The following is a 20,979-nucleotide window of genomic DNA, read 5'->3' on the forward strand; positions in this document are numbered from 1 at the left end:
CTTTACCTTCAAAGATTGTCTCTTCGTTACGTAATTCTCAGAATGAAGGAGTTTTTCATAATCCTCAAAGATCTAGAGTAACAAGAAAACATAAATGTATCTGATTCATGTCCATCCTTCCTCCTCCCGGCCCTTCCCACGCCAGAGGAGCAGCAGAGGCTGCAGCAGTGCCACCCTCGAACATCTCACTGCAATGCCAGCTCCAGCTCTCATCGCCTTTTTTTCCTGGCTGGTTACCACGCAGTGAATTAATGCCCAGGAACACTTATCTTCCAAATACTGCAGAGAGGGATACCACATATGGCCTGGATGTATCAGGAGCTGGTGTGAGCCAACTAGGACAGAAGTAAAGCCAGTGCCTGTAGAGCCTTCTCTTACGAGGGGGTGAACCTGCTGCCAGGACACGTGGGTCCTGCACGTTAACGTCCACTCACTCATATCATGGTCACGACTTGCTTTGTGATTCAATGCAATACCCCAAACTGGTGACCTCCCACACTGGCGTACGTCAAAAGCTCCTTCCGTGAGGTGCCACCTGCCTTCAGCACCTTCACTCGTTAAAGCCCAACGAGGGTGACTGGGAGCCGAGCACGTGCTGGCTTTTGTGGGATCAGGCCAAAGGAATCTTGTGGTCAAGACGCCTGAGTGAGAGGGCTCTGATATGTTCAAACCATCTAACAAACAAGCAAAAAACCCAACGCTGCTGTCCAAGAATCATCTAAACAATGCTCACTTCCACGACTTATACTTAAAATTTTAATTGTTGAACAAAGGTAGAACAGGGACTCTTCCAATGCCAGTGCTTCAGTACCAAGAGAAAAGATTAGCAGAGACACTAATTTTGCTCCAGTTAAGCTCCATTTGTGACTCAGCAAAAAAAAGTCTGATCTTTAGTTAACCTTCTTGGTAACTCTAGAATGAAAGAAATAGTCTTTAGCCTTTTCACTTTGGCAATTAAATAAAGAACATTTCAGGTAACATGAGAACACAACCTGTAAGACTAACTCCATGATCCATATCAGTCCAACTTTAGTTGATTCCAAGGGATTTTTTCTGACCCACATTTAGTTCAAAACTAAGCCAAAATTTCAAAGTGAAAAATGGCAGGAAACCAAGGGACTAATTGCTTTAGGATGGTAAGAAGAATACTGGCACCTTAGTCCCCCTGTCAGGTATATGTCATTTCCAGTAATGCTAAAACTTCTTCCAGTACTTTTTCTCCTCTGTCTCAGAGTATTATATATATCACACTGGTATAGCCCTATCAGTGCCGGAATATCACAAAACTCTTCAAAAATGTGCACACCTTTTTCCCCATGATCTATTTACATACAAAGTTGACAGTTCCATTCACATATGAAGAGATGCGATGCATGCAGAGAGGAACAAAACCTGCTTTTAAACTATGAATGCTCCTGAAACCTTGGCACATACCCCTGTGTGTGTGCAGGGAGGGTATTTCAAACACTACACTTTACTAAAAGCAACGTTTTGCAGTCCTATGTGACTATTTTATGCAAAGCATGAAGCCCTCTGCTATCGAAAGCTCACTTTTCCCAGCTAAGCATGAACAGATTTTTTAAAAAATTGTTCTATCTTTTACACTTACTGCATCATAATTCTGTTCCAGAAATTCTGCTACCAGCAATTTGTGTCGCGTTAACAGGTCCTGGGGAAAAACAGAGAAAGGTTACCTGAGAGACTGTGCTCATTTGATTGTCCCTTGGTTCTCGAATGTATTTTAGTGTACTTTTTTTACCAGGTCATCTTTTAGAAGGTATTTACAATGTGATTTCTGTAGACAGAAAGCATTTATAAACAAAGCTGTATTGTGCTTTTATTAGGATTTCAAGGAGAATTCAGTGAATGCTCACAGAATCAATATAAAACCATTCAGACACTTGCTCTTTATATTCCTTTTCACTCCCACCTTTTCTTAAGGTCATTGTGCACAGTACTTACAATAAGCTGGGGTGTGGGAAAGGAAGAAAGTAAATTAACCCTTTATGGGGGGATCAGCTATGATCCCAAAGCCAAAAGTGATCTACATGCTACTCCACAGCTGGAAAATTGTGCTAAGTTGGATCAATTGCTATGGGTCATCTCCAATGAACACAAGACAGACTCAAATTCAACCACTCTATACATACATTTATTTATTTAAAGCCTAAATGTTAGGCAGCAACCTAAGCCAGCCACCCAGGCTCCCTTCACAGCCACTCCATCCCCAGAAAGGGCAGGTGGGATGAATCCCTTCTGCAGCTCTTTTTCTGCCCAAGGTGGGCTGACAACAAGCAGCAGCGGACTTTTTAGTCAGCTGGATGGGATGCCTCGCATGCTAAAAGGTCAACTAATTCAAATTTAAATTCAAGCAACCTCTCCCACAGAATAGGAATGCTGGTGCTCAGTGACAGAGATGCAAATGTTCAGCTCCAGAGGAAATCAAGTCTCTTTATTGGATGAATAGTTATGAAATGGCCAGTTTGAGGCATTTAAGTTTAATTTCTATCTTATTGCCTCTTTCAAAATACAACATTGACCACAAAGAACGACTGATGAAGTCCATTCGAGTTGGTATTTTTTCACCGAATCAGCTTCTGCTATCTTTTTAATAATTTTTGTCCTTGGTTTCCCAACCCAATCAGAGACTGAAGCTGATGAGCAGTTGAAGCAGATGCACAGACACGTCCTCTACAGCATCGCGAATAAAAGAAATCCTTTACATACTAATCCTTTAATTTATTTTTACCATCAATTATAAGAGGAAAGCAGAGTGCTATAAAATCCAGTACGTGTTTTTAATACATTCCTGTATTTAGCAGGACTGCAGTGATGGCGGTTTAAACGGCTGAGTGCAACAAACATGATTCATGAGCTTTTACGCAGGGCACTTAGGAGACAAGTATGACATTTTTCAATAGGGGGCACAAATGGAATATAATCCAAAATGAGTTTTTCATAGAAAATCACGAGAGAGCACAGAGCAGCAGTATTCAATCAGCGCTCTTTCCAGCTGCTGCCTGTACCTTCCACAGCCAACTATATCTCTAAATACAAGCCATTTTCCTCTGCATTTTTAACAGCTCTGTTTCCTCTCTGCAGTACACCTGGCTGCATTTAATTAAGAAGTACATCTCCAGATCATCAAAAATTCCAATACTTCCCTACTATAAATATCCTCAGACTTTAATGCACATTTAATTGAGCCCTCCTGTGATGCACAGGCTATCCAAGGTTTTCAGCTCTGAACCAGACACCTCAGTGGCAACACTACAAACACAACATGGGGGCGACAGAACTGAAAACATTAGTTCAGTAATCCAGCCAGCGAGCAATCATAGCACTTATTTCTATGGTATTAGAAATTAGGTAGCTCCATATTTTATGATTCAATGACTTCCACATCAGTTCTTGCTGTTCCAGCTATGCAGAGGAACAGGCAAATGAGAAATGAGATGGGATAGGATGAGCAGCTGGTTTATTTCCAGACCTGACCGTGTATCAGGTGCTAAGAGGGAATTTTAAAAGAAAAAAATACAGTTTCTAGATTTTTCCCCAAGCATTTTAAAAGGTGATTTCTGACCTATGTCTGAGGATGAACTGTCCTCACACTCCTCTCTTTCCAGTGCATGTGAGGATGTGGAATCCTATTTTTAAATCCTGCTAAAAATACACTTGGTTCACAGGAGTTAGAAGTCAGTTCCACAGATGTAGATCTGTGAACAACATCAATCTCTGGTTTTTTTGGGAGGGTTGCAGCAGTCTGTGGTCCTTGCCCCAACTTAACTGACCCCTGTCCCCATCCTGCCTCCTGGTTGGGGTGAAGACTGTCCATCACCACCAACACAATCTGCTGTCGTGCTCAAAGCAGGGCCTGGGGAAAAGATGTAGATCTGTTCTGTCAAGTTGGGAACAGAGTCCAGGAGCGCTTTTTCTGACCAGAGGCAAATATTCTTCTGAGCACAGGGTAAAATGCCAGAGACAGAAGATTTCAATATCTCAGTTATGCAGCATTTTTATACAGTCCTACACTGTACTTTCACTTGTCTGTGTTTCTGTGCTACTTCCACTTTCATCACATTTACATCACGACAGTGCAACTTAAAATAAGTGGAAGATGCTGCTATTGATTAAAGAGTGTTTGAACCAGCAATCCTGCTCATTACTGACAAATGAAACGTTATTCCATCATGCAAATCTTAACCCCATTCAGTAGGGTAGTAAAAACAGAAGCCAGATTTAAGTATGCATTGAATTGCTGAACTGAATTCTAACATTCCTTACCAGTTATTCCTAAGGTCTATCTAATCATGTTTCTAATTAGCTTTGAGAAGAAAGAATGAATAACTTGTTTCTATGACAGCAAGGAACCCAACGACAGAAGAAGAAAAAAAAAAGGAGTTACATCTATATTTAGAAGAGTCTTTACCTGAAAATAATTTTCTCCATATTTCTTAAATTATTTTACAGAACTAAATTAATCTTCCCTGCATATAAAACTCATAGGCACCAAATTTTGCTCAGAGACTGTACTAGCACTTTGCAGGAAAGACAATGGTCACATACAAACTCCAAGAAACTTGGCAAGCTTCACCCAGCTTCATTTTTAATACAACTCGGACTCCATACAGAGTCCACGCAGTGCTTTCTCCTACTTAGAGCAGTATGGTCCTTACACTGAACTATGGGTCACAAAAGTAAGCATACAAATAAGCTGTAAAATAATTGGTGGGCATGGCGTTAGTCTAAACTTGACTGCCAAACTCAGAATGGTCAGCAAAAATTAAAGGATTTTAAAAGTTAATTTTAAATTATTCTTTCTATTTACAGGTTGTGGTTATGATGGGTAGTGCTTTTGTCTCCAGAGGAAGGTAAGGAGAGAAAAATGTTATGCATTTTACAAGAGTTGTACATAATACATGATTAATTTGAGTTTTAAAGGGCTGCATAAAAAAGACCTTGGGTTATCAAGATGAAGAACATTCGTGAAATGTAAATCTGTACTGAATTAGAGATTCTTTGCAGACTTGATCACTGTTGTGAATCCTGTTACAAACGGACCAAGGATTAATTATATCCTTTACTGAACAATAAAAAAGCCACCCAGTTTAAAGGCAATGAAACATTCAGTGGCAACTACCCATGGAGTGACATTTTTGACACAACTCTACGACGCAGGCATTGAATAATTTACCTTGAATGTAGCAAAGGCATCAGAAGCTATATCAAATGTTGACATTTCCACATATTTAAAAAAGTCTCTGAACTGTTCCGAAAAAAGTATGATTTTGGCCAAGGGTTCATGCCGGATACACTCTCTCAGCATAATTCCACAGCGTAAGGCAATATTTGGGGATTCATATCTGAAGAATAAAAAGAAACAGAGAAGATCAAAGCCTAGAAGAACAAAGATAAGCAGGCACTTTTCTAGCAACGAGGAACTTTGTAGCACAGGGAGGACGTGTGCCAGCGGGGACACGACACAAAGCTAAGGAGCAGACGCACAGATAAGGCTGCCAGTGCTTTCCATTGCAAACCTTTGTCTTCCCAAGCCAAAACACATCCTGGTGTGAACGTGCACTGCACCTCCTCTCTGCTGAAAGGCCGTGGGGAGTGTGTAATGTTTCCGCAGAGCTCCTTCTCCCTTTTGGATTGATGAGAAAGCAAAGCCCATACAGTATAACGACCTCCCTTTTCAGATTTAATTCTGAGCTCTTCAGTTTATCCAAGAAAATATGTAACACCTCATGACCACCCATCACCTCCTACTCTCCTTCTAGAGAATGTCGCTCTAGAATATTAGTGTCTACTGAGGAAGACAGGAAGAGTTGATCCAGGCAGTCTACACAGGATTAAGCTTTCCGCAGGTCTAAAGATCTTTGCTGCAGTTTAGGTGGAATTCTGCTCAATCCCCCCTCTGCAGAGGCTATGACTTTGTTCAGGAGACAAGTATTCGTTCCTCAAGTTACAATCCCGTTATGGCACAAGTAATGCAATAGCCAGGAGCCAGCACACTGCTCCATCTTGGAAAGGGAGGGAGCGGGGAGGAGATTCAGATCATCTTCTATTTCTATAAAGTCTTGATTACTTTAAAGCTGAAATTAATCTGAAACAAAACTGTTAGAAACACGATTTAAAAAAAAAAAAAAAAAAAAAGAAAGAAATCCAACAGTCAGGAAGGACTTAAAATGAACTTCTTCCAGCAATCTTCAGTCATGTCAAAGTGGTGAAGTCCAGGGGGACAGAAAGCACGCTCTGTTTCAATAAGCCGGTCATACTATATCAGAGCTGTGTATTATCAGCCAGAGTTTATCAGCATCATTTTTCTTTTGTACAATTCATTCTTATCACTAGGCCAAAAAAAAAAAAAGAAGAAGAAAAACACAAAACGCCATCTGTGCTATAAGTGAGTGGGCCCTCAAATTTACCACCAGCTTGCAATTTAAAAGAATGGTAGTGTTTTGCGAGCATACCAGAGCGGCATACTTCAACCTGATGTCAACAATAGCTGTCTCAATGAAAAATGAACTACTATTCCAAACAGGCAAATGAAACTTACCACCCTCAAGGAAATGCAGGCACTCAAGCCCTTATTTGTTTCCTTTTGGGAAACATTTGCAAATATGAATTTATAACTCTCTAGACAATGGAGATTCGCTGACGTTTTCCGCTGAGGCGTACCTCTCCTCAATGGCATTAACAGGAATACTAATTTTCAAGCAAAAAGAGGCGGAGTTGCTCCTAGGAGCACAGCCAGGAAAATATTAAATAGTTGGCTACAGAATATTTTGGTTGGAATAAAAGCAAATTATATTGTTTCCAGCACAATAACTTTTTAAAACACAAGCATCAACAGAATCATTCTTAGTCAAATACCCCATTATCTGGAGGTGGGTTATGGACCTTTAGCTGTTAACATAAGTGAGGGAAGTTGGGTTTGGCTCCTGAAATATGCTTGGAAGAAGTTTACAGGCTGCCTGGTCATAACTGGTATGTTCTCCTCACCCACACTTACAGGCAAAGCCACCAAGCAGGAATGATAAAGATGTGGTTCAAAATCACTTCTAATGAGCAATTAGTGCTCTATGCTGATGTACTCCTGCAGCAGAAAAAAAAATATAGAGTACGCCTCTGGATGAGCTTACAACCTAAAGAAACTCCCACACACTGACTACCAGGGACAACCAGAAATGGAAATAATGGACTTGAAATATTTTTAAATACTTATTGTAGAGGCTGAAAGAGGCAAGACTGAGAGCAGAGATGCATATCTCTAGCGCAAAGGGAATCATACTTGTGTGGCTAGTGTGGAAGATGGTACAACGTAAGGATTACAGGCAGGACGCAGGAAGGCACTGAGCCTGGGAGACACAAGGTCTTGACAAACAGCTATATTCTGATCTGATTTTACACTAACTTCTATAGCTTGAGTTTATCCTTGGATAAGGAGTTTATCCTTGGATAAACTCAAGGGGAATTCTGCAACTTTAGCCAATATACCATTAAAATGTTCACTGCACTGTGATACGAAGAGATAATCACAAAACAGATTGAGGTAGTGGCTGAGTACATTAGACAGCATGTGGCATGATATATATTCACAAAGGAGCTTATACATTTGTCACTTGTGAGAAACAATGCAAGTGCCACTTCAAGTCCTCTACAGTCACAGTACTAGAGGGAAAATATTTTAAATTAGGAAGGACCAAAGTTATTTCTAGGTTAATGCAATATGCTGACACAGGAGAAAAAACTGGCCCAAATATATCCACTACTCTATAATATGCACCAAACATTGTATTAATCTGAAATCCTATTCATACACAAAGCCTGCACACAGAGAAAACAAGATACTATTAAAGCAAGTCCTCATGCAGCAGGAAAGTCAATTAACCTACCAAAAAAAAACAAAAAGAAGGAAAAAAAAAAAAAAAAAGTAGTGAACTATGTGCTCTATGTTTTTCTGAAGCTGGGAAGCTGGAAGGAAGTAGCCAACAAGTAAAGTGAAGCCTAAAAGGTAAGAACAGTTATCTCAAGCTGGCAGTGCTGCGGGAGGATTAGGCAGGAAACACTGGGCGGGAGCTCCGATTCAGGATCCTTCCCACTCATGTTATGCAATGAAAAAGCAACCTTTTGTTGGTGCTGTTGGGAATTTTGCATCCAATACAAGTAAAACAATGACGAGGCTTCACAATAATCCCAGGCTGTTTGTTTTATAGCCATAGCTGATCTTTTTTTTTCCTCTTCAAATAATGTCATATACAAGCCAGATAAACCCACTTTCCTTTAAGCAGATTTTGATATCATATATTTCATTTAACTTCATCCTCAAGTCACGTTTTCAAGTGGTGCTGTCTAACACATGAAGTGTGTGTTTCCCAGTCTCAGGGCCGATGGCACACCAGCACCGCGTACTGCCCGCACGCAGCAAGCCGCACGTTCAGGGCCCTACCCTTGCTTTCGGCATGTATTTTAAGTATTATTTTGAGACAGCCCTGGCGGCAGGACATGGGCAGGTAAGGCAGTATCGCGTTTGATGTCATTACGCTGTTCTGCGGCAGCTGCTCAGGCACTGTCAGGGTTGGATAGGACTGTCTTCTGGACTGCTGCTGATGAATTCAACAGCACTTCCTAACGAGAAACTCCAGAAATGGCAATTCTGATACAGTGCAGTGCTGTGGAGAGATAGCCAAGAAATCCAGAACAAGGAGCCTGAGGACCAACTAACAGAGACACGCTGCTGCATGCAGCAGCAATCTCCAAAAAAGCACCTAAACGGTGACATTTGAGTACATCCAGTGGCTCTGATCACCTACAGTAAAATGTCTGTCAGCAGTATGTATGCATAACGAAAAATCTTCACTATCATCTTAATATCCTTGGTTGTTACAGATGCCAAAGAATATCTGGGACATCACCCAAAAATATTTTTTAGCTTTAAATAAAACCCAGACATACGGTAACAATACATGCGCAACATGCAAAAGCACATTGAGTGAAAAAGTGAGGAGGAGATCGCCAAAGCAAAGACAGAGAAGAGGGAAGAAAATGATTGTATCTATATATGAAATTGAAAACAGTTGTACAAGTTAGCGACAACTGAAAGAATTATCATCACTGTTCTGAAACAACCAGTTTGAGGTTCATATAAATGGCGAGTCTTAACGAACGAACAAAACCAAAATGCATTTAACTAGCTTACTGGTTTCCTCTCTGAGGAAGCTGGCATTTAGTAACACAAAACACGTCAAGAGTTTCAAAATTAAAGCTAAATCACAACAAATCGCCATACTTGTAAGAGTAAGACCCAGCTCAGCCCGGCTGCCCACCTGGGCCCCCCGCCAGGCTGCCCGCAAGGACGGCAGCAGGTCCAGGCCTCCTCCTGTCGCAGCAACCAAGAGCTTTGCCACCACGGCCAACCGCAGGCTCACAGTTCTTGAAATCCCTAGTTTTGACCAGTTCTCTCGGTTACTTTTTTTTTTTTTTTCCCCTACTAAGCTGTGCTGGAATGTGGCCAGTTTTGAAGGAAATAACTATTTTGGAGGACTCCTGTGCAAATCCCTCTCCTGGGAGAAGGGGGAGGCTGGGGGGACCCTTGGGGTTCCAGCCTTGTCCTGCACAAATCTTAGATGGTGTTTAAGTATTTTCCTAATTCTGGCTGTGGAGCAAATGGCAAAAATGCAAATCTTCAACCTCAAAAGCAAGACAGACACTTAAAAAAAAAAAATCATTCTCTTAAGTACCATTAGTTTAAAAGGCTTATGTTTTTGAATGGTTGTTACTAGTGTGACCATACAACTATAGGAGTCCATATTGTTTCATCCTGATCAGCTAATAAATGCACTTGTTTCTGCATCAGTTCTTTAATCCCAATCACATATATTCTCATTTCCTTAGGGAAAAATAAACAACATCCTAAAGCTTTGGCTTCTTTGGCTTGTGTGGTTTGGAAAACCACAGGAAACTGAGCAGAAAGTAGTAGACTTCAAGGGTTGGAAAAGCAAAGCTTCTCACTGAATGGAAAGTGCTTTTAGTCAAAAGCGAAGGAGATAAGAAACCTCATGAGTTTTAGGCCAACACTTGTGCACTCCTCAATGCAACTCCAGCTGATGTCCTCTCCACACAGCAGTCTGCTCCCCATCCTTAGCCAGCTCACCTTGGGAATCACCGGCTTATAGCTCAGCACTGACCCCCTCCAAGGTTAAAAGAAAGAAAAAAAAAAAAAAAGCTGAAAGTTGTGGAGTTCATCACTGAATTAATTTAAAGTTGAAATTCACATGTGGCTACAAGCATTGGAGAAGTCTGCTGCACAGACACAACTACTCTTTTTACGCATTTTTCCTTCTCCCTGTTTTACCACATGGTGGGTCCAGCATTTGACTCCACTTATTTACAGATATCGCTGTAAGTCACTCCTGCAATGCAAAAAGCTCTAAATGAAACTCAGCAGTTGTCAACAACGCTACACAAGAGTGTATGGCAAGAACTGAAGTACACATCATGTGGGGAGCAGTCAAAAACAATCACACATAATTACTCCAACATGAAATGTGGTGAAGAAATAATGGCCAATTAAAATAATCCAGTCATTGAAAAGTATACAGTTAAGTCGAAAGAAAGTCAGTACGAAAGAAACAAAATAAGAAATCTAGAACAAAATCTGAAAATCCTTCTTATTAAAAACAAACACACAAAAACCAACCAACCAAACAAAACGACAACAAAAACACCTAAAAGTGAGGAAGCAGATCAACTGCATTGCCAGTCTGTTCCAGGCAACGCTCTTTAATAAAAATCAAATTAAAGCACCCACCCTTTTAGAAGCATGAATAGGATATGTGGATGGGCACTAATGTATTCCACAGTAGGGCTGCGTGTGCCAATTTGTCTTCTCAAGATGTTGTTAAATATCTGGGAAACGTCCTTTTTGCCCTGTTAAAAAAGCAAAATATATCTTCAACAGGAAAAACATGAACAAAAGACCGGTTGTGGTAATCTCTATTTAAAGTGGAAATGAAATAGAAAACAAAACAAGTCGGTCTCTTTTTTTTGAGCTCTCCACAGTCTCACCACCTCATACTTGCTGTTGTCTTCAACACCACAAGAAGGCTTCCTCCCTCAGGTGGCTCTGAAGGCTACTGATCCCCCAATTTACACTTTTCTTTTTTGAAGTGAAGATGTGCATCCCCCTTTTTCTGTCAAACAAGTCCCTGGCTATCTAAATAGCAACATTACAGTACCAAAAAAGCAAGCCACTACCCTGAGACAAACAGGATTTTGCAGTGTGTACTATTGCTCCAGCAGCCTCCAAATTTAAGCTGTCAAGCTAGTCCCAGGTACGCCGCCCCACAGCCTAGACTTACTAAGCTAAAGCTTTTCGTTATTCAAATGCAATCAATGCCAAGTCTGATTGCATTTTTGAAAATCGGTTTTAAATTTAAAACTGCACCCATTATTTCACTATGAAGAATGAAATAACTACTACTCATAAAAAAGGCTGGGTCACACACATCTCTGCTTTTGTCACAACTAAGATCCTTCACTTTGTCCTAATTTTCTTCTGTATACATGCATCTGCACAATCACATTTTGTCTTCAAATGTTTCCCTGTGCAAACAACTTTTCAGAAGGTCTTTCCAAACTATGTTCTATTCAACCACAGTGTTTGCCAATACATCTTGCATTAGACATCCTCTTCCTCCCCCACCACTTTCTCCCCTAGCCACAGGAGACAAACTGATGTGTGAAATTAATGGAGGTGGGAGACCATTGCACTGATGACCAGTAACCAAGGCACTGAGTCAACAGTGGGTCACTATGCACAGGGCAAGCTAAAACAAAAGGTTACTTACAATCTGTACATGCTCATCGATCTGCCTTCAGAGGACAAACATTCCTTGGCAGAGAACTTACTGAATGTTTGAAGCCAAGGAGCAGATAGTTTCACACAGAGGGAAATTCCCTAGTTTCACCTCTACAAATAAATCACTGCTGAGAAACACAAAATATTCTGCTTTCCTACTCGTTCCAACCCAGCTGGCTTGGATACTCGGGGACTCGGGGAATTAAATAGGAGAACCAAATCAGAGCAGGCCAGTCCATCTGCCTTTGTCTGCAACACTTTTCACCCTTAGACATTTTTTTCATTAGGCTAATGCTTTATAAAGTCATCCCATTCTCCCCTGTCTTTACAACACCCATAACATATGTCTGGAATCCTGTGATCCTCAGCAGCTTCAGCAGTTACTCCAAGACAAAAACCAGTGCAGACGGAGAAGAGCTGTTGAAAGGGTGAGGTGAAAACAGCCAAAAAATTCCATGATCCTCTCTGCCATGCCAAATTTTACATAAATTACTTAATATGAGGTGCACTACAGCATTATAGCAAATAGCAGAGAGAAGAGATATATATATATGTCTAAGTATATCAAATTTTCTAGAGACCAGCCAGAGAAATTGGTCTCTTTGGGTTCTCCTGGAATGAATGGAGGCAGATAGGAGGGAACCAAGGCAGACTTCCCTCACTACCAGACATCTATAAAAGTTGATGGAATGCTTTTGCGTTACTGTTATTTGGATCTGCAATTTGATTTTACCTTACAATGAAATACATATGGCCACTGAAGCACAAGATAAGGCAGCACAGAGAGAAAGCGGTGCAAATAAAATCAGGCAAATAAAATAATGCAGTAGTTTCCCTTCCATGGTGTATTTGCTAACAATATCTTCCCCCCACCTCCTTTTTTTCTTAAAAATAAATAAATAAATAAATTTTTAGGGGGTTGGGTTATTGGGGTTTTTTTTCCTGTGTAATTAGGACATTTAACAGCAACCAGGGGTGGCAGGGAGATGACAAATGAAAGGATCTGAAGAAATTCTAGCATTAAAAAAAAAAAAATTCTCCTGAACTCAAGACCTGAGGAAGAGCGAGAGAACTCCACCAACAACATTTTCAAAAATGAATAATAAATAAATAATTCTATCTGTCCCTTGGATCCTGGATTTACTGGGTGTAGGGAGAAGATGAGGCAAAAGTAAACATACACCTCCCGTCATTCCCTCCTTTCGTGCATTTACAAAATTGAAAGAAAAGTAAAAACAAATAACTTCAATAAGGGGAGAAATCTTCCACAAGAAACTAACTCCCACAAGAGGTGACTCTGAGAGCATCAGATAATCTCTCCGGGGACCTGATTTTTAAATTCAGTGGCTGCCCTGCCCTACCTGTCAGGTTCAGACCTCAGTAGTGGAGTTTGGTTCCTGGGGATTTCTCACTGCTATATGATGCTCAGGCACTTGTGATGATTCACCAGCACCTGGGAGCCAATAAAAATCACAGGACTCACAAAAGCAGTCCCTGGGGACCACTATCCCATCTGAACCATGGACCACAAGAACACTATAATGACCTGCCAGCAACAAAGCTTCTTGCCAGTCCCTGCCAGCCAAAGGCCAATTAAAAGGCTTTCTATTTATCCCAAATCACTGCAAGATTTTCTACCATAACTCTTCTCCTTATTTATAAGCAAGTTCAGTTATCTTAGTAGTTTTCTCCTAAGTTCTTGGCTTTAACAACAAAACTGTCAAGAACTTCCATGGACTAGATAATGAATAAATATATTAACATTACTCCTTCTGCTGGCAAAAAGATATATTCCTTTCTTTTTTTTTAATCTAAAGAATTAAGTGGGAGCAACCCAATTTGCCTTGCTACCTGCTCTCAGTTTTTAACAACTTTTTCAACTCCTTTCCTCTCAACTATACCATCCCAATTTTTTCAGTTTTCTTCGCACAACATTTTCCCATGCTTCAAATTATTTTCCTTCCCCATTCCTGGACCCCTGGAAACACCCTTCAGAGATGGCATTTGGCTCTCTACTCACACTATCCCAAAGTAAGAGGTTAGTCACTGCAGCTTATGAGGCTGGTAACAGACAGTGTTCTCAGCATTATTTCCTATCTTGCTTGGATACACATGGCAATATTTTTTTTTCCTTGTTTTTCTTTTCAGAAAATCCCCCCAAAATAAATCAGATGCATTGCATTTGCTTCCAGTATATAAGCACGTCTATCAGGACACTGACCAATCTACAGCTGCTACTTTCTTCAGCATGCAAAAAACAGTCTTGATGCAATAAAATTATTTAGACTTTCAGAAAAATACAGCTATACTCACTGACAACACTGAGACCAAGGAGATGGAAAGGTTTATGGATGCTGACCCACCTCAAAATCTATCAACTGCAGGTTGGCAATAAGCGTCACTAGAAGGCCACTGTTGTATAGCTCTTGAGCCAGCTGAGCCACGACTTCTGTAGGTGGCTCCTTGTCTGTGGTCCCACACAGAATTTCTTTCATTGCTTGCAGAGATTTTGACACTTCCTCCGATGCCTATTTGCCAGCAGATACAGGTTTTGTTTAAAAAAAAAAAGAAAAAAAAAAAAAGGCGTTTTATTTTAAAAGACAAGCAGTTCAAAACAAAAGCTTCTAACTGTGCTTACAATGATCATTATCTATTGTAAAATGGTTTAATAATTTCATGTAATCACTGAGCCTGGAGCATCCACCCCTGGATCCTGCAGGTCCTACACACACACACAGATATATACAATTGAAAGACAGTGTGCCTTCACTTACAGACCAGGGGCAGGAGCGCAATTACCAACCCGCACCAGCAAGACCCTTTAAGGCTTTGGAGGCAGGCGCTGCCCCACAGAAGCAGCAGCACTTGGACCATCTCTCCCCACGTCCATCAGCACATATGGGGCAAGAGGTGCTAGACAGATGTACCAAACTGGCCAGCTTCTCCTGTTGGCAGAGTGGCTGCTGTGCTGCTTCCCCACCAACTGCTCGCTGATGGACTGTCCTGGTTCCTCTACTAGTAACCCAAAAAAATCCTTGTACTCCTACCAGCTTTGCATTGCCACCACCTGTTTCTCCTCATCACATGTGGTTTTGGCCAGCATCTCCTGCAAGGGATTTGCCTACTGAGCAGCCAGGCACGCCAGTCTCAGGTTGGGAAATAAATTAAATGATTTGCTTTAGGAAAGCTCCACACTTGACACCAAGCAAACTAAAATCAGTCTTTCACCTCTTGCTCCCACCTGGTGTATACTAATTCCGTGCCATGTTTCAGGTACTTAATGTAGAGGACAAATCAGGAATTACCTTACAAAATGTCTTGACCCGAAAATGAAAGAGCAACATGTATAAACAGGTAACAGTTTGGCATTCACGGCAGTCAGCAGGTTTAAATCAGATGTGAACGATACCATCGCACTTCTCACGGGAAACGACCACTGGCCACAGCACGGCAGCTCCGGCTCACACTCTCCTCCCAGGTTTGCTCCACTTTGTATAAATAAAGACTCATGGAGCAGAAGTGTTATTTTTTTCATATATATGTGTGTGTGTGCTTTAAATCCCACCTGCTCTAGCCATAGGGCTATGGAGGCAATGACTCTTTCTGGGTTGGAGTATATTTAACACACGCATGACCTGCAGAAAGGCTGGTTGGATTTTTTGGCAGGGAGTGGGAAGGAAGCAAGGGAGAGGTTTGAAAGAAAATCTGAGAATGGCAGGAAGGTACCAGGCAAGATGGTTAAAGACGCTGAAGACGGGACAGCATTTCACACCTATATTTTGCAAAAACATTTCTTTGAAATGAGCATTTCGTTAGTTTAGCAGGGAGGGAAATAAATAAATAAATAACCAAGAGATACATAGAAAACCCAAGAGTCATTTGTAAAAGCTAAGCGGACATTAATGGATGTTCAAAGCCAGATCGATAATTTCAATACATAACCCACATATCTGAAAGGGAAAATGTCATGCTTTGAAATACCACCCCACCGATCTGTATAAAATAACCCCACAGTGCTACAGAGAGACATCCCTGAACTGCTGATCTCCCAATAATTTAACACTGATTTAAATCACAGATTAGTAACTAAAAATTAGTAACTAAAAAGCCTAGAAATTAAAAACAAGCAAACAAAAAAACCCCCACCAAAACACAACCAAACAACAACAACAGCAAAAGCCACCTTCACATTGCATCTACCTGGAAGATTCAAGCATTGATTTTGTGCAGAATAAAGAAATGTTCTCCCCCAATCTGTTTGTACCTACTGTCAGTTTTCTGCTACTTAAGTCAGCATGAGCAGCATGTAAATGAATATGACTATGCGATAACTTCAACCACAGCAGAAGTCTTGTTGTTCTTTACTGTCGCTCAGCAAAAGAGCCTATTTTTACCTCAATGTTAGTGGTATGTCACCAGAGATATCCCACAGAGTCCAGATGGGATTAACAACAGGGGTGCTATCTTGGAAACTAAAGCTCTAAATCTTTATAAGAGCTTTGCAAATATTTTCATATCAGAGGAAAAAGCCTTATCTCTGGCATTCTGTGCTTAAAAAAAAAAAACAACCTTTCCTTTCAAGTATACGTAGTCCTTTGTGATATGTAGAAAAATGTCTGCAAGACTCAGCTTTAGGTTTAATTATCAAAAAAGAGGCCAAAAAGTAAAGCTCTGCAGGAGAAAAAGAAACTACAGAACGCCCTGGTGTTGACAGGCACAACCGGGCACAATAGTTGTATTTCTCTAATCATCTGCCATCCCATCCGCTCATCTTCTTGGCTCTTCTACATGCAATTTACATTTTGTGTTTAATTTCCTCCCCCTTCATTTCCTCTGGATAGTCTGTGGTTTGACATTCAACCCACCACCAAAAGCTATTCCCGGTCAAATCTAATGACTGCTCTTCTGTGTCTACTCCTCATTATCTATCTGGAGAATAATCCTGAACACAGATTCTTAAATTAACAGCCACTTCTAGCTTCCACTTTGACATTTCCACTTAATCTTACAGCATTTTTAGACTAATACCATAAGTATGTAAGCACCGTTTCTTGCTCAAGACTCAGAAGAGAGAAAGAAAAAAAAAAAAAAAAAAGACATTCCAAGATCCAAAGACCTGAGATCTGTCCAAAACAAACAACAAAGCAAATACATTACCTTGAATATATGAAAATACAAGATGACAGAAATATAGCTGCAGAACAGCTTGTTGTAAGAAGCCGGACTGGTCCTGACCCCCTTTAGGAAAATTTGCAAAACCCAACAAAAACCTCAGCAGCACACCCTTTCCCCAATGATGTGACAAATAGAATTTTGTGATAAAAGAACCCAGAGATTTGCTAAAAACTCCAAAATATATTATGACTGTCATACTACTACTTGTTCTCCATCAGTGGCAACAGCAACAATAGCAAAGCGCTGCAACTCTCACTTCAGCAGAAGTTATAGAGCAAAATAAAAGGTTTCATGAAATATCTAAGCACTTCAAGCCATTTGTCTTGTTCTTGCATTTAAGCACGATCTTCTTTCCAGAAGATTTTCCTTCTGTCCTCTAGTCCTTTACATCATGACTGAATTTGTGTCGTTATATTTAGAGAAGCCGGTGTGAGCAGAAGGAAAAAAGAGGAGAGGAGATAACTGAACGCAGAATCCTGAACTGAACAGCTTATATATATTATATACAAATGTCAAAAGTGAGACAGGCTGAACTTTGAACAACTAAAATTGCAGACACGGACAACAAAGCACAAAATGAACTGCAAGCTGATTCCCACCACATGCATTTATTTAACGTTTGTGTTGTTTTCACTGTACAGATATCAGGATCTTGACCTCCTAAAGCAACGCACAGTTTTCTGATCTACAGGCATCTCAGTTCACAACGTCCAAACTTGGGAGGATCCAATTTCACCACAGAACACTAAAATTCAGGGTGGCTACATGGGTAAGTCACAAATGAATGACAAGGTTGACTTGCAATAGCTGTGTAAGGAGAGTGAAGAAGAGCACAACCCACACCGACCTGGGCAGCGAAGGCAATTTTTTTTCAGTGATAGCCACTTCTTCTTTACTTTGGCCCAACACTGGACTAACAAGTTATTTCCAACAAGAAATAACTCTTTATCAGCAGAGCATAGTTTATAGTGACCGGCAACTCACAAGAAGTTTCTGGGTTCATCTGGAAATATAACATTTTGTGTACATGTGGAAGTCTAACAATTCTTGGATTACTTTGCTAACCCTACTGGACTAGATGGCATACGACAGCCTTGGAGCTTGAGAACTGGCAGCATAGATAACTACATATAATGTTTTTAAGTTAAATTACAAACATACTCGACGACCTCTGCTTACAACGTCGGGAGTTTGTCAGTGTTCATGTGTCTCTCCAAACCTACCAACAGCTTCAACAACTAGAGGTGGAAGCTTTATGAGTTGAAGATACTTGGTCTCAAGCTTATTTTCCTCATAGATGAAAGTCTTGTCATTGGTGACTTAATGCGATCATAACACAAAGAAAGGAGCTCACAAAGACATTGTTCCCTGAAATTCTATATAAATATATATTAAAAAAACTTCCCTGAAAGACCTCAAGACTCTCCTCTCCACAGGATAACGCACATGTGAAGACCAGTCGATTTTGTTGCAACAGTCCATTCCTTATTAAAGAATGGATAACACTACTATTTCACCACCACTGAAATATTTCCATGCTCCCGTGTTGATCTTCCTTGCCCACAGTGCTTATATATTGAGTTCTTCAGTTTAACTTGCTCTGCGCAGTCTAGAAGACAATTTCTGAATTTTATCCATTTTTTTGACTGATCTCTACAGGAGGGCTGAAGAACATGACAATGTCCTTAAGGCAATAATTTAGCATTATTGACGAATGCTGTCAAACAGTTAATTTTTTCCCTATATTCCACAATTATATAAGACAGTTCAATAAGAATGTTGTTTGTTTGTTTTTTTCATTAAGGGATTACAAATAAATCCTCCAAGACTTAAAATTTTTCTGCTCTTCTAAAATCTTCCAGAGAGATTTTTAAAAGTAGCATGGAAGGCTAAAACAAAGGTCTTATATGTTGTTCACGCAGAAAGCTGGATTTTTATTTCCATAATTACAAGAGTTGGGACTGTCCATACTCAAAGGATAAACTGTTTTAGCTCCAACACTGTTTGTGTGTGATATAGCAAAACAAACAAAGCAGATCTTCTGGTTCAGAAATCAAAACTTCATAAAGGCAGTTTTTGAAAAACCCGATTAGCATACCACAAAGATCCTTTACCAAGAATCCCCAGCTTCAGCAACTTAAATTTCTACCTATTCCAACTGGCTTAATAAAAGTTACCTCTACTTATGAACCTTACCCTTCCCCTCTTCTTAGCTACTTAGAGCAATTTCACATGTCTCTTAAAAGTGCCAATATTAAGTACTCATGATCCAGATGTAATACGCTTGCCAGCACGACAGAGAGATGGACCTCCTGTTGCGCAATGTAGATGCATTGCACCTTTTTAGTCCTCTGCAAGAAAGATTAAAAAAAAAAGACACAAAAAAAACCAAACAAAAAAACAAACAAAGGGAAAAGTATCAGGCCTTGAATAATGAACAGTCTGAACTCTTACACCTGAACTGCAACTTTTTAAAGCTTTCAGTGTGTTGTCTCTATTTTACCTCTGTTTCACCAACAGGTTACAGGTTTCACATGTATGGACATACATTACAGGTCAGAAGGACTTATTCTCACTTTTACTTATCCGGGAACTTAATATAACATTTATGGCCAACCATAACAGTGAAGAAGAAACAGATTGCATGAACTTCTTCCACGTTTCCAAACTCAGATACCAAATATACATAAGAAAAATACAGGATGCCTGACACTGGCATCTGTATAGCAATCAGGAAATCCTCAGTTGTTCACAAGAATAAGGTGAATAGGATCATACAGCTTCTCTTTGTGTACCTAGCATATTTCCAGGGCAAAAATATCTTTCTAAACTGTTCCTATCTTGCACAGTAGCAGACAGTAACATACATAGACGCCTGCCAGTGTGATGTTAAATACTCCAATGTGTGATTCAGTGAACTGCCAGTATTCCACGCTATACATCGCAACCAAAACCATACGGCTCCTTGGTTTGGCTTTGTCTTGTTTTAGCTTACAGTCCTGCTTAAATGTATTTGCACTGTGTGATTCAAACAATTTTTTCTCCTAAAAGCAGAGTGCCAACACAACTCTCTCTGCATGCAACTGTAAGGACTCCCAAGAAAAGCCATGAGCAGAACCTGAATCCAACATCTACGTAGCTTCAGCATCATCCCAGCTGACTTATTCTTGGTACAATTTCATGCCAAATGGATATATAGGAACAAATTGTGGACATTTAGGACCAGGAAGAATGAACTCTGTCATTTAGCAAAATATTATGGCCTAGTACTCAAGGAATCTGGCAAAGACAATTTGGCCAAGGAGGCACATCAGGAAAGCGCCTTTTAAAAGGTCTTATGATTAAATGGAAGTGACAGGCTTGCCCCACCTAGACATAAATTCCTTTCCCACTGTTAATCCTGCACGTAAGACAGAATTAAAGGTTGTAAAGTCCTTAAAAATAGTATTTTTTTAAAAAAAAAGGGCAACCAGAAGAGACAGGTTTTAAACTCCTGGCACCAGAACCTGAGAGTATCTGGAGCTTCTCTCATCTCTAGAGCAGCAACAGGCTTTAGCAGAACAGGGAAGTTGAAATATGAAACGCTCCCAAAAACACTAGGACATGCAGAGCAAGAATGAAGGGGTGCCAAGCCCTTATCTCACTCCCTTGGTTTCAGTGTGCAGCAATGAATTTGAAGGCAATTTTGCAGCTGACTTGGGGTATTTGCCTTCACAGCAGTCAGGCAACCGTTCTTCCATGCAAATTCACATCACGTCCTCTGCACGCACCTCATCTCACACACCGGTCCCCGACCGCTTTATTAGCACAGGGGCGAGCAAGGTGAACAGGAGCTGATAGTGGTTTCATTGTTGCCATGTAAAAAGGCAGGATTTATCAATATAAATATTTGTTCTGGAAATCTGAAAGTCTTTTAACTGTAGCTTTATTTAAAGGCTGCT

At 40.4% G+C, this 20,979-nt stretch overlaps 1 protein-coding gene across 6 annotated transcripts in view; it reads right to left on the minus strand.

Annotated features, from left to right (window-relative positions):
• The window catches only part of CAB39L (calcium binding protein 39 like), a 65,205-nt gene that overhangs the window by 10,721 nt on the left and 33,505 nt on the right, over nucleotides 1–20,979 (minus strand). For all 6 annotated transcript variants that reach the window (XM_065641314.1, XM_065641325.1, XM_065641306.1 and 3 more), the window contains 5 exons: nucleotides 14,227–14,391; nucleotides 10,814–10,932; nucleotides 5,195–5,363; nucleotides 1,610–1,669; nucleotides 7–72 (listed from right to left, as the gene is read on the minus strand). In XM_065641314.1, coding sequence (XP_065497386.1) covers nucleotides 7–72; nucleotides 1,610–1,669; nucleotides 5,195–5,363; nucleotides 10,814–10,932; nucleotides 14,227–14,391 — 579 coding nt within the window. The remainder of the gene's footprint in view (nucleotides 1–6; nucleotides 73–1,609; nucleotides 1,670–5,194; nucleotides 5,364–10,813; nucleotides 10,933–14,226; nucleotides 14,392–20,979) is intronic.

This window comes from Caloenas nicobarica, chromosome 1, assembly GCF_036013445.1.
Source record: "Caloenas nicobarica isolate bCalNic1 chromosome 1, bCalNic1.hap1, whole genome shotgun sequence".
Classification (NCBI taxonomy): Eukaryota; Metazoa; Chordata; class Aves; order Columbiformes; family Columbidae; genus Caloenas; species Caloenas nicobarica.